Source organism: Dendropsophus ebraccatus, chromosome 14 (assembly GCF_027789765.1).
Source record: "Dendropsophus ebraccatus isolate aDenEbr1 chromosome 14, aDenEbr1.pat, whole genome shotgun sequence".
In the NCBI taxonomy this organism is placed as follows: domain Eukaryota; kingdom Metazoa; phylum Chordata; class Amphibia; order Anura; family Hylidae; genus Dendropsophus; species Dendropsophus ebraccatus.
In genome coordinates, this window is record NC_091467.1 from 74,769,658 (window position 1) to 74,781,628 (window position 11,971).

Sequence of the window (11,971 nt, forward strand, 5' to 3'; positions counted from 1 at the left end):
AGCGAGCCTACCCACCATCTATGTAGAAGAAATCATTGCAGGATTTAGCATTGAAGTTATTTGGTTCCAAATGGAGGTTGTCTTCTTCTGGACGTTGGGCTGCTATTGTGATAGGTTGATGGTCCAGCTTGATCATGGATGAAGGAGAAGTTGTCCCTTAAACAACTCAATAAGTCCATTCCATCCATCTATGATTTGGCCTTTGACCAGTTTCTCCTAGTTAATGTTGCTGCATTTCTAAGTAAGGAAGTTTAGCTTAGGCGGGCGCCCAGCATGGGGAATGGAGCACCTTAGAGAATCGGTCAGCACCCAGACAGGACTCGAGGTGCTGGCGGTGTAGTATAGGCGGGCGCCCAGCATGGGGAATGGAGCACCTTAGAGAATCACTCAGCACCCAGACAGGACTCGAGGTGCTGGCGGTGTAGTATAGGCGGGCGCCCAGCATGGGGAATGGAGCACCTTAGAGAATCGGTCAGCACCCAGACAGGACTCGAGGTGCTGGCAGTGTAGTATAGGCGTGCACCCAGCATGGAGAATGGAGCACCTTAGAGAATCGGTCAGCACCCAGACAGGACTCGAGGTGCTGGCGGTGTAGTATAGGCGGGCGCCCAGCATGGAGAATGGAGCACCTTAGAGAATCGGTCAGCACCCAGACAGGACTCGAGGTGCTGGCAGTGTAGTATAGGCGTGCACCCAGCATGGAGAATGGAGCACCTTAGAGAATCGGTCAGCACCCAGACAGGACTCGAGGTGCTGGCGGTGTAGTATAGGCGGGCGCCCAGCATGGAGAATGGAGCACCTTAGAGAATCGGTCAGCACCCAGACAGGACTCGAGGTGCTGGCGGTGTAGTATAGGCGTGCGCCCAGCATGGGGAATGGAGCACCTTAGAGAATCGGTCAGCACCCAGACAGGACTCGAGGTGCTGGCGGTGTAGTATAGGCGGGCGCCCAGCATGGAGAATGGAGCACCTTAGAGAATCGGTCAGCACCCAGACAGGACTTGAGGTGCTGGCAGTGTAGTATAGGCGTGCGCCCAGCATGGGGAATGGAGCACCTTAGAGAATCGGTCAGCACCCAGACAGGACTCGAGGTGCTGGCAGTGTAGTATAGGCGTGCACCCAGCATGGGGAATGGAGCACCTTAGAGAATCGGGCAGCACCCAGACAGGACTCGAGGTGCTGGCGGTGTAGTATAGGCGTGCACCCAGCATGGGGAATGGACCAACTGAAGGTCGTCCACCTAGAGTCTCTATAGCTGGAAACAGTGTTTGACCCACCACAAGATAGCTAGCCTCCCATCTATGTAGGACGTATACGTTATCTTTGCATATGGAGGATTTAGCATTGAGGTTATTTAGAAGTCTGTATAGAAGTGGTTCCAGAGGTGGTTGTCGTCTTCTAGACTTTCAGGCCATTGCTTTGGTCCAGCTTGGTCAAGGATGGAGGAGACCGCGTCCCATAAGAAAACGCTATACATTCCATCATTCTCCACACTTCCGCCTGTGATTTGACCTTTGACTAGTCCCTCCTAATTAATGTTATGGTGAGTAGGGAAGTCCAGGCGTGCACCCGGTCACCCACCTAGAGTCGCCCCATGGGTGGCCACCTACCTGTGCCTGTGCTTGCACCCTGAGATCTACCGCACCCTGCATATGCCTTTTCCACGTGGATTTAGAACAAACCCTCCGCCCTCTGGCATAGTAGGCATAGCAAAAAAAAGGGTTGCCCGAAATGGATAGGCTGCTAAACCAGTAGAGCCAGTTCAGTATAGAGCAGGAGCCGAGGAGAGACGTTGGCTGGAGAACACGTTCTATCAGCGCTCTTCATGGAGATTCATACAGGATTCTGCCGGAGCAGTAAGATGGGATGAGCCCCCCTCGCTGTTCTATGATGTGCGCCCCTCCCTGGGATGGACCCTGTGCCCGCTGCCTCCTCCACAACCTGCAGACCGTGTGAATGGATCCCAGGATGTCGCCGGCTCCCAGTGTGGACTTTCTCAGGCAGGCAGAATATGCCTCGCTCTTCCCCATCACCCGGATACCCCGGCCCCAGATTCTGCTTTCCAGACACTTGTTTCCTCTGTCGACCAGGTAACGGAATCCATCGAGATCCAGGGTGTCCTACATATGCTGCACTATGGAAGCCGTAAGGATGTAGCAGTAAGGGGGGCTTTAATGGTTGGGCAGTCTGCACTTATTGGGGGGGTTCTGAGACAAATAACATTAAATAGAAGTGCGACACTGTACGGCTATTGTGCTGCCATCCGGATTGGCTGTTAGTGCGGAACAACAAACGTGTGTGTGTGTGTGTGTGTGTATATATATATATATGTGTATGTGTATATATATTTTGTGTAAATTATATTATTTGTGTTTTGATATATATATATATATATATATATATATATATAAAATAATTTATTAATTAATTAGTATCCAGCTGACAGTACACCCTCAGGTGACAGTACACCCTCAGCTAGATGTAAATAGGTATTCTCCTTATGGGATAACTCCTTTCAAATTCTTTCAAATCGACTGGTCTCAGAAAGTTATATAGATTTGAAAATTACTTCTATTTAAAAATCTCCAGTCTTCCAGTACCTATCAGCTGCTGCATGTCCTGCAGGAGGTGGTGTATTCTCCCCAGTCTGACACAGTGCTCTCTGCTGCCACCTCTGTCCATGTCAGGAACTGTCCAGAGCAGCAGCAAATCCCCATAGAAAACCTCTCCTGCTCTGGACAGTTCCTGACATGGACAGAGGTGGCAGCAGAGAGCACTGTGTCACAGTGGAGCAAATGCACTGCTTCCTACAGGACATACAGCAGCTGATAAGTACTGGAAGACTGGAGACCTTTTAAATGGAAGTCATTTACAAATCTATATATCTTTCCAAAACCAGTTAATTTGAAAGAAAATATTTTCATTGGAGTACCCCTTTAAGACCTATCCTCTTATTACCCTGTATGTGTATATATGCACCAATGGGTGTTGTGTCAACTTGCTGAACCCCAACACTCTGCATTCGAGAAGTTGGATGTCGCCCTAGGGAGTTCTAAAAAAAACATGGATATAGTCCTAGACTGTACTCATAATTTCCTACTTCTTCAGCCACAGGGGATCATGTAGAGTGTTCAGGTTCAGCAACTTCACTCAACTTTAGTTTTGAGTTCTGAGATCAAATTGCTGATGAAATCACTGTGATTAAACCTCCCAGCATTACAAAGAAGCTACAATGTTGCAGATACAGCCAGCCAGGGACTTGTTTACATCGTCCGTCTCAGAAGGGAGGGGGAGACAGAGAAAAGCTCACACACAGATTTTTGTGTCTTCAGCAGAAAGCAGCAGTTCAGAACTGGGGGAAGGAGACTGAATAGATAAGTATGGAAGGAATTGTTAGTCTCACCATGGGCAACAACATATCAAAAGTTATGTTTGAGCAGAATACCTCTTTAAGTTCCCTCATTTGCTCAGATACCTGTTCAATATCTAAACTGTGGGACGGACCTATCACACGGCCCATTGGGTTATAATAACTTTCTTTGGTTTGTCCTCACCATACACAAGAACCTGCTCCATGTACACCTGTGGGCTGGATGTACCCCTTACCCTAATGATTGTGGTGTAGTGACTGAGAAAACCGTCTGCCTGGTCTGATGAGAGTGTAACATAAAGCCAGCAGTGTCACTAAGGTGTGAGCAGGTATGTTATGGCTGGTGTGTTAGGGGTTAAGCTCAGAAACGGTGTGTCCGCTCTCTTCCTGCCATGTGAGCCGGAGCTGATGTCAGGGTAACCCGTCCTGTTTCTCGGCTGATTCTGATAGGCGGTATATGGTGTAAGCTGCGTATCCTTATTTCTGGGATGGTGGGAGGTAAGAGGTGCACTCCTCCCTGATACCTGCCATCTGGGGTATCAATATTATTGGTGCGGAACCCAACTATTACTTTCTGGTATATACAGGACGGACAGCGCCGCAGTGCATAGGCAGACGGCTGGCGTCACAGTGCATAGGCAGATGGACGGCGTCAGTGTATAGATGGACAGCGTTGTATAGGACAGGGGTAGGGAACTTTGACCCTCTGGCTGTTGCAACACTACAACTCCCATCATGCCTGGACATCTTTTGGCTTTCCTCCAATGTTGTGTGTGCTATTACGTCTCTATTCACCTTCAATGGATGCAAGGGGAAAAAAAACTGAAAGATATGACCATCGGCTACTAAAAATTTTTTTTTATAGCAACAACATTGTCAACCGAGTTCTGCCGTTTCAATTAAACTTTCCAGCTTTTAGTAGAGCCTCAAACACTTCTTTCAGCTGCCTTTGTATTTCTTGGAGATTTTTCAGTTTACGCTGAATAGCAAGCGATTCCATTGACCCTTGGTGTAATAGGTGATTTATTTGGTTGCAGCAACTGGAATCTGGCAGATGAATATCTTACTGGCCTAAAAAAGAGAAGATAAATACAAATCAGCCATTTTATACAAAATTATGGTCTCAAAAATCATCATGAAATCATTGTACATTCTGCATATATAAAGGCTATAGTCATGTCCCTGCTGGAAGGTAAAAATTGTAGTTGTAATTCAGCAGGTTGCAAAACTACAAATGTCAGCATGCCCTGCAGCGTACATGCCCACAGACAGCAGTAGTACAACTCTTACCATGACCTGTCAAGCAGGGGAAAGAAGGGTTGTAGTTTTGCAAACCGGATGGACACAGCGCATAGGTACAACTACCATCATGACCTGTCACCATGAAATGGCAGTTTTTGTACTTTTGACAGCTGTGAACATCCATTTTGCAGAACTCCCCATCATGTCCTTTTGTCACGTCATAGCCATAAAGCTATAAAATAAGCCATGAGGGTGTAAGGGTATCACGGTACACTGGGGGGGGGAAAGGGAACACAGTACACACGGGTTATACAGTGGCAGGGCACATGTGGGCGAGATGAGGGGAATAGGTTGGCACTACGGCGGTGTGGGGACTTGTGATGTATGTTTATGTTTTTGTAGATTTTTTTTAAAAGCTACTTTTACTTTAGAGCGGAAAATTAAAAAGGTGTTTACTATATGTTTCCTATAAATAACTGAAAACTATCATGAAATCCGCATGTTTTTGCAAATGTCATTTTGGATTTCGTGACAGTTAAAAATGTTAACAATTTCGGAAGGGGGCCTTCTATTTTTCCACTTACCTACTGTTTGTGAACTTGTACTTGCAACAGGGTCCTGCTCACTTCAATCTGCCACATCCACTTGGGTAACGACTATAAAAGAATAACAAAAATTAGTATATTTTAAGCTCACAAACATGACGACATTGATCATAAACAAAAGTCTTCCAAACTTACAAATATCGTTTATGACCTCCGCATCCAAATCAATTGGAATGTCGTCGGCCCCTGCTGTGGTATCTGTAAAATTAAAGATACGTTCACACCTGAAATATATATATTTTTTTATTTCTATCTAGCTATGTATAAATCGGTATATATATCTATATAGTTATCAAAATATATACTAATATATCTATATAACTTAAAATATATGCATGAAGGAGGGAGCATAAAGGAATGAGCAGGACTGATGTGGGCAGATACATGCAGCACTCTCTGTCCGGGGAAAGAGGGGTTACAGTTATGGAGAGATTACCTCCACAGTCCTGTCCCCTGATGTAAGCCCCAAGCCTAAAGTGGATCTGCTATAATTTGGAAGGTGAGGGAGAATTCCTGGGTCACAGTACAGTGCTGTAGACCCCGCTATGCAGACCATGCCCCTCCTTCACTCGTGCTCCCACCCAGTGCAGGGAGCTCTTAAACCAAAGCAAGTCTCTTAAACCAAGTTACTCTTAAACCATGGTACCACAGTGTTTGTGTATATGTATGTATATGTATATATATATATATATATATATATATATATATATATATATATATATATATATATATATTTTTTTTTTTTTTTGTAATACCTATACACAAATTGCCGTAATAACCAATATATATATATATATATATATATATATATATATATATATATATATATATATTTATATTAATAGTCATCTGCTTGTAGTTATGTTGAATCCAGCTTGATGGTACGTGTAAACACATACTCGCATCGGGCTGGAGATCACGCTGTGATTGTGTGGTGTAATCCCCTCCCCCCAGCAAATGTATGTAGATGTATGTGGTGTATTTTTGTAATGTAATAAAAATTTAAAATTACCTGTTGGCCTCAGTTTCAGATGGCTTGGAGACCTGCATTGCATTTTCTTCATCTATTTCTATAAGAATAATAATAATTTTAATAAACTACCATTTGTTATCCTTGTATCCTAGACATGGGCAGTGTTGGGAAAAAAATAAATACCAATTAATGGTGCATGGGTCTCTGGCACAGTCTGCTTCCTTGTTGCACTTTTGGCTTTCACAGCTAAAAAAAACAAATACTCTTTAAAAAAAATAACTTTACAATTAATTGTAAATATATTTGCTCAGGCGATTAAACGTTAACGAAAAGTGTGCAGGCGTCTGCCTTCAACATCGCTGCAGCGAACAAAACTTCGGTCCAATTTACTATCATTTGCGATCAGAATTATACGCTCGCAAACAAGTAGCGCAGCAATTAACTAGGCGTGCTTTACAGACGCACGGTTACGGTCAAAGATGGTTAATCTGTTACCCCGAGCAACCAACTATATTCCTGCAATATTAAATGCAGAATCTGGTTGCTAGGGGCAACTAAGACACCATGTTTAATAAATATAGCCAACCTCCCCCCCCCCCCCCCCACCAAATGCATTGTCACTGAAATCAAGACATTCAATAGGATTTTTGTAAAAACAAACTAATATATATAGAAATGTGTATATATTTATACACAGATGGAAAAAAAAATATATATTATATATATAGTGCGTCTTTTCACAATTCATTATGAATGCCTTTCTTTCAGTGACAATTGATCAATAGACATCTATAAAAAGGATATATAGAGAGAGAGAGAGAGAGAGAGAGGAGAAAGAGAGAGACAGGCATAGACACACACACAGACACTCTAAAAATAAATATATATAATTTTTTAACCTGCCTTTAACACACAAAATGACAGTCTGCCACCATAGACACATCCATCCCACAGACATGCCAACATTGAAGAGTTCTTACCCTCCTTCCTCTTCTGCTTCTTTTTGCGCAGCGCTCTTCTTATTTCCAGTAGCTTGTCTGGTTCTTTTAATTTGAGATCGGACCATTTTTTTTGCAGTTGGTCCTTGGTCCTCATCACCCCAAACTTTTCAAAGAGCTTTATGGTTACTCTTCTCAAAATTCTTTCCTTCCGAGAATTTGGTCTGTCATATGCTCTTCTGTTCATATCATAATCTTGTTCGGCCATCGACAGCTCCACCCTGCCGTCTTCTTCTGCTCACTCATTGCTGAATGGAGAAATGGCTGGTGCGCATGTGCTTATATAAACATACGAACCACGCCCCTATCGTGCGCCCATAGACCCCCATAATAACTGTAATGACGCAGGTTAAATTCTGCGAATAAATATTCGCTTGGACGAGCATTTAAAATCAATAATTGCTGGTGCGCAGGAGCCAATATAATATTGCGAGCGTAATGACGTAATAAACCACGTAATAAACCCCTATCGTGCGCCCATAAACTTCCATAATGTTAAAATGACGCAGTAACGAATCTATATTCGCTACAGCGAACGTTTACTTTTTGCATGTATATGTATGTCTGCGTTAATATCTACTTATATGTATTGAATTATCAAGGTATAGATAAACAGATCATTATATCTATATATAATATTATACCACATGCTGATTGCGACACTGTAGATTAACTGATAATATGACTTATTAGGTTAATTCGCATATTTTGTTCAACCGATTCTAGTTATTTTTGGAAAAATCACCCAAGATTGCTGTCAACGCTATTAAGCACAGTCGGCGGGGTGGGGTGCCGCAGAGAGGTGCATATAGCAGTGGTCTGCTGATGCCGTTCCTATTACACAGAGCAACGGCTGCAGATTCTTGTTCTAGGAGTTGTTTGATAATTTTTCAAAATGTTGGAAAGACAAACAACGGTACTATCTGCCAACATTAATGACGTTAGATAGAACATGGTGTTTCTTGTCATCTCCCTCCTCCTCCTCCTGGAGCATGGAATAGGGTCGGGCCGTCAGCGCTGCTGCTGCACACAGTGAGTGGAAGTGACTGTCAGGGCCCTCAGCATTTGCTTTAGAAAGCGGGGGGCCTGGGAGGGAGGGAGGGTGCCCGCTGCACTGCCTGTGCCTTTTGTAATATGCTGCCTGCTTAGTGCAGTTCACCCGGTGCTGTCAATATTACAGCCGATTGGAGTGAACTGCAGTGACTGAAAGTGGTGAGAGAGGGGGCAGGAGTCGGCGGGTCCCCCCTAGCTTGGGGCCCGGTCGCCATGGCGACCGCTGCGACCCCTGTAGCTACGCCACTGAGGGGGAGGTAGGGCAAGGAAAAAGGGGGGTAGGGAGCACCCGGATGGCGACACGGCTAGGGTGGAAGGCACATGATGGGAGCTTCGCTCCGGCTTCAGTGTAGGCTGGCACTTAGGGGTGTCAGGGAGTCTCACAAGGGCTCACGGAAGAGTCCTGACGTGTGGCCGAGGTATTCAGGTGGAGCGGGTCTCGAATGCTTGATCCCTGCGGACGTCCACCGGCTGACGGGCTGGAGAGCGGGGGTCTCGCAGGCGAGGAGAGCGGGAGCCTCTCCGGCGCGGAGATCTAGATCTTCGTGTCTCTGAACGCGGAGAGCGGCCTCCCTGTTGCAAGCCAGAGGCGGGAAGCGGAAGATTCGGTAGGGTCCAGGCAGGCAGTGTCAGATCCCCGTGATCCAGCAGTTGAAGCGCACCGGGCAAATCCGCCGGTGTGCGCAGGATGTAGGAGGTAGATCCATGTCTTCCGGGAGACCCCTTATCTTCACGTTGTTGCTTCCCCCCCGGTTTTCAAGATCGTCGACATGCAGAAGCAGGTCTCGCAAGACGGCCTCCTGAGTATCTACGCGGGGGGTCCATTCATGCACCGCACAATCCAGGGCGACATGTCGGGTCTCCAGACCTGATACTGCCGCAGCGACTGCCGTGATGGAGGATTTCAGGTCTGCCAGCGTCTGGCTCAGATCAGGGAAGGCCGGGGCCCGCCGAGCCGTGTCGCTCTTGCCCGGGGGGCGCCGAGCCGTGTCGCTCTTGCCCGGGGGGCGCCGAGCCGTGTCGCTCTTGCCCGGGGGGCGCCGAGCCGTGTCGCTCTTGCCCGGGGGGCGCCGAGCCGTGTCGCTCTTGCCCGGGGGGCGCCGAGCCGTGTCGCTCTTGCCCGGGGGGCGCCGAGCCGTGTCGCTCTTGCCCGGGGGGCGCCGAGCCGTGTCGCTCTTGCCCGGGGGGCGCCGAGCCGTGTCGCTCTTGCCCGGGGGGCGCCGAGCCGTGTCGCTCTTGCCCGGGGGGCGCCGAGCCGTGTCGCTCTTGCCCGGGGGGCGCCGAGCCGTGTCGCTCTTGCCCGGGGGGCGCCGAGCCGTGTCGCTCTTGCCCGGGGGGCGCCGAGCCGTGTCGCTCTTGCCCGGGGGGCGCCGAGCCGTGTCGCTCTTGCCCGGGGGGCGCCGAGCCGTGTCGCTCTTGCCCGGGGGGCGCCGAGCCGTGTCGCTCTTGCCCGGGGGGCGCCGAGCCGTGTCGCTCTTGCCCGGGGGGCGCCGAGCCGTGTCGCTCTTGCCCGGGGGGCGCCGAGCCGTGTCGCTCTTGCCCGGGGGGCGCCGAGCCGTGTCGCTCTTGCCCGGGGGGCGCCGAGCCGTGTCGCTCTTGCCCGGGGGGCGCCGAGCCGTGTCGCTCTTGCCCGGGGGGCGCCGAGCCGTGTCGCTCTTGCCCGGGGGGCGCCGAGCCGTGTCGCTCTTGCCCGGGGGGCGCCGAGCCGTGTCGCTCTTGCCCGGGGGGCGCCGAGCCGTGTCGCTCTTGCCCGGGGGGCGCCGAGCCGTGTCGCTCTTGCCCGGGGGGCGCCGAGCCGTGTCGCTCTTGCCCGGGGGGCGCCGAGCCGTGTCGCTCTTGCCCGGGGGGCGCCGAGCCGTGTCGCTCTTGCCCGGGGGGGCGCCGAGCCGTGTCGCTCTTGCCCGGGGGGCGCCGAGCCGTGTCGCTCTTGCCCGGGGGGCGCCGAGCCGTGTCGCTCTTGCCCGGGGGGCGCCGAGCCGTGTCGCTCTTGCCCGGGGGGCGCCGAGCCGTGTCGCTCTTGCCCGGGGGGCGCCGAGCCGTGTCGCTCTTGCCCGGGGGGCGCCGAGCCGTGTCGCTCTTGCCCGGGGGGCGCCGAGCCGTGTCGCTCTTGCCCGGGGGGCGCCGAGCCGTGTCGCTCTTGCCCGGGGGGCGCCGAGCCGTGTCGCTCTTGCCCGGGGGGCGCCGAGCCGTGTCGCTCTTGCCCGGGGGGCGCCGAGCCGTGTCGCTCTTGCCCGGGGGGCGCCGAGCCGTGTCGTTCTTGCCCGGGGGGCGCCGAGCCGTGTCGCTCTTGCCCGGGGGGCGCCGAGCCGTGTCGCTCTTGCCCGGGGGGCGCCGAGCCGTGTCGCTCTTGCCCGGGGGGCGCCGAGCCGTGTCGCTCTTGCCCGGGGGGCGCCGAGCCGTGTCGCTCTTGCCCGGGGGGCGCCGAGCCGTGTCGCTCTTGCCCGGGGGGCGCCGAGCCGTGTCGCTCTTGCCCGGGGGGCGCCGAGCCGTGTCGCTCTTGCCCGGGGGGCGCCGAGCCGTGTCGCTCTTGCCCGGGGGGCGCCGAGCCGTGTCGCTCTTGCCCGGGGGGCGCCGAGCCGTGTCGCTCTTGCCCGGGGGGCGCCGAGCCGTGTCGCTCTTGCCCGGGGGGCGCCGAGCCGTGTCGCTCTTGCCCGGGGGGCGCCGAGCCGTGTCGCTCTTGCCCGGGGGGCGCCGAGCCGTGTCGCTCTTGCCCGGGGGGCGCCGAGCCGTGTCGCTCTTGCCCGGGGGGCGCCGAGCCGTGTCGCTCTTGCCCGGGGGGCGCCGAGCCGTGTCGCTCTTGCCCGGGGGGCGCCGAGCCGTGTCGCTCTTGCCCGGGGGGCGCCGAGCCGTGTCGCTCTTGCCCGGGGGGCGCCGAGCCGTGTCGCTCTTGCCCGGGGGGCGCCGAGCCGTGTCGCTCTTGCCCGGGGGGCGCCGAGCCGTGTCGCTCTTGCCCGGGGGGCGCCGAGCCGTGTCGCTCTTGCCCGGGGGGCGCCGAGCCGTGTCGCTCTTGCCCGGGGGGCGCCGAGCCGTGTCGCTCTTGCCCGGGGGGCGCCGAGCCGTGTCGCTCTTGCCCGGGGGGCGCCGAGCCGTGTCGCTCTTGCCCGGGGGGCGCCGAGCCGTGTCGCTCTTGCCCGGGGGGCGCCGAGCCGTGTCGCTCTTGCCCGGGGGGCGCCGAGCCGTGTCGCTCTTGCCCGGGGGGCGCCGAGCCGTGTCGCTCTTGCCCGGGGGGCGCCGAGCCGTGTCGCTCTTGCCCGGGGGGCGCCGAGCCGTGTCGCTCTTGCCCGGGGGGCGCCGAGCCGTGTCGCTCTTGCCCGGGGGGCGCCGAGCCGTGTCGCTCTTGCCCGGGGGGCGCCGAGCCGTGTCGCTCTTGCCCGGGGGGCGCCGAGCCGTGTCGCTCTTGCCCGGGGGGCGCCGAGCCGTGTCGCTCTTGCCCGGGGGGCGCCGAGCCGTGTCGCTCTTGCCCGGGGGGCGCCGAGCCGTGTCGCTCTTGCCCGGGGGGCGCCGAGCCGTGTCGCTCTTGCCCGGGGGGCGCCGAGCCGTGTCGCTCTTGCCCGGGGGGCGCCGAGCCGTGTCGCTCTTGCCCGGGGGGCGCCGAGCCGTGTCGCTCTTGCCCGGGGGGCGCCGAGCCGTGTCGCTCTTGCCCGGGGGGCGCCGAGCCGTGTCGCTCTTGCCCGGGGGGCGCCGAGCCGTGTCGCTCTTGCCCGGGGGGCGCCGAGCCGTGTCGCTCTTGC

General features: G+C 53.5%; 1 protein-coding gene across 4 annotated transcripts in view; it reads left to right on the top strand.

Moving 5' to 3' along the window:
* Positions 1-11,971, top strand: part of ARHGAP40 (Rho GTPase activating protein 40) — a 64,549-nt gene that overhangs the window by 33,885 nt on the left and 18,693 nt on the right. Inside the window, exon 1 of one of the 4 annotated variants that reach the window (XM_069954006.1) lies at positions 1,778-2,089. The exons of 2 other annotated variants lie outside the window; for them this stretch is intronic. In XM_069954006.1, the coding sequence (XP_069810107.1) occupies positions 1,956-2,089 (134 nt within the window). In that variant the 5' untranslated portion in view covers positions 1,778-1,955. Of the gene's footprint in view, positions 1-1,777; positions 2,090-8,145; positions 8,220-11,971 lie in introns of those variants that run through there. One more of the 4 variants, XM_069954013.1, reaches the window with a different exon arrangement.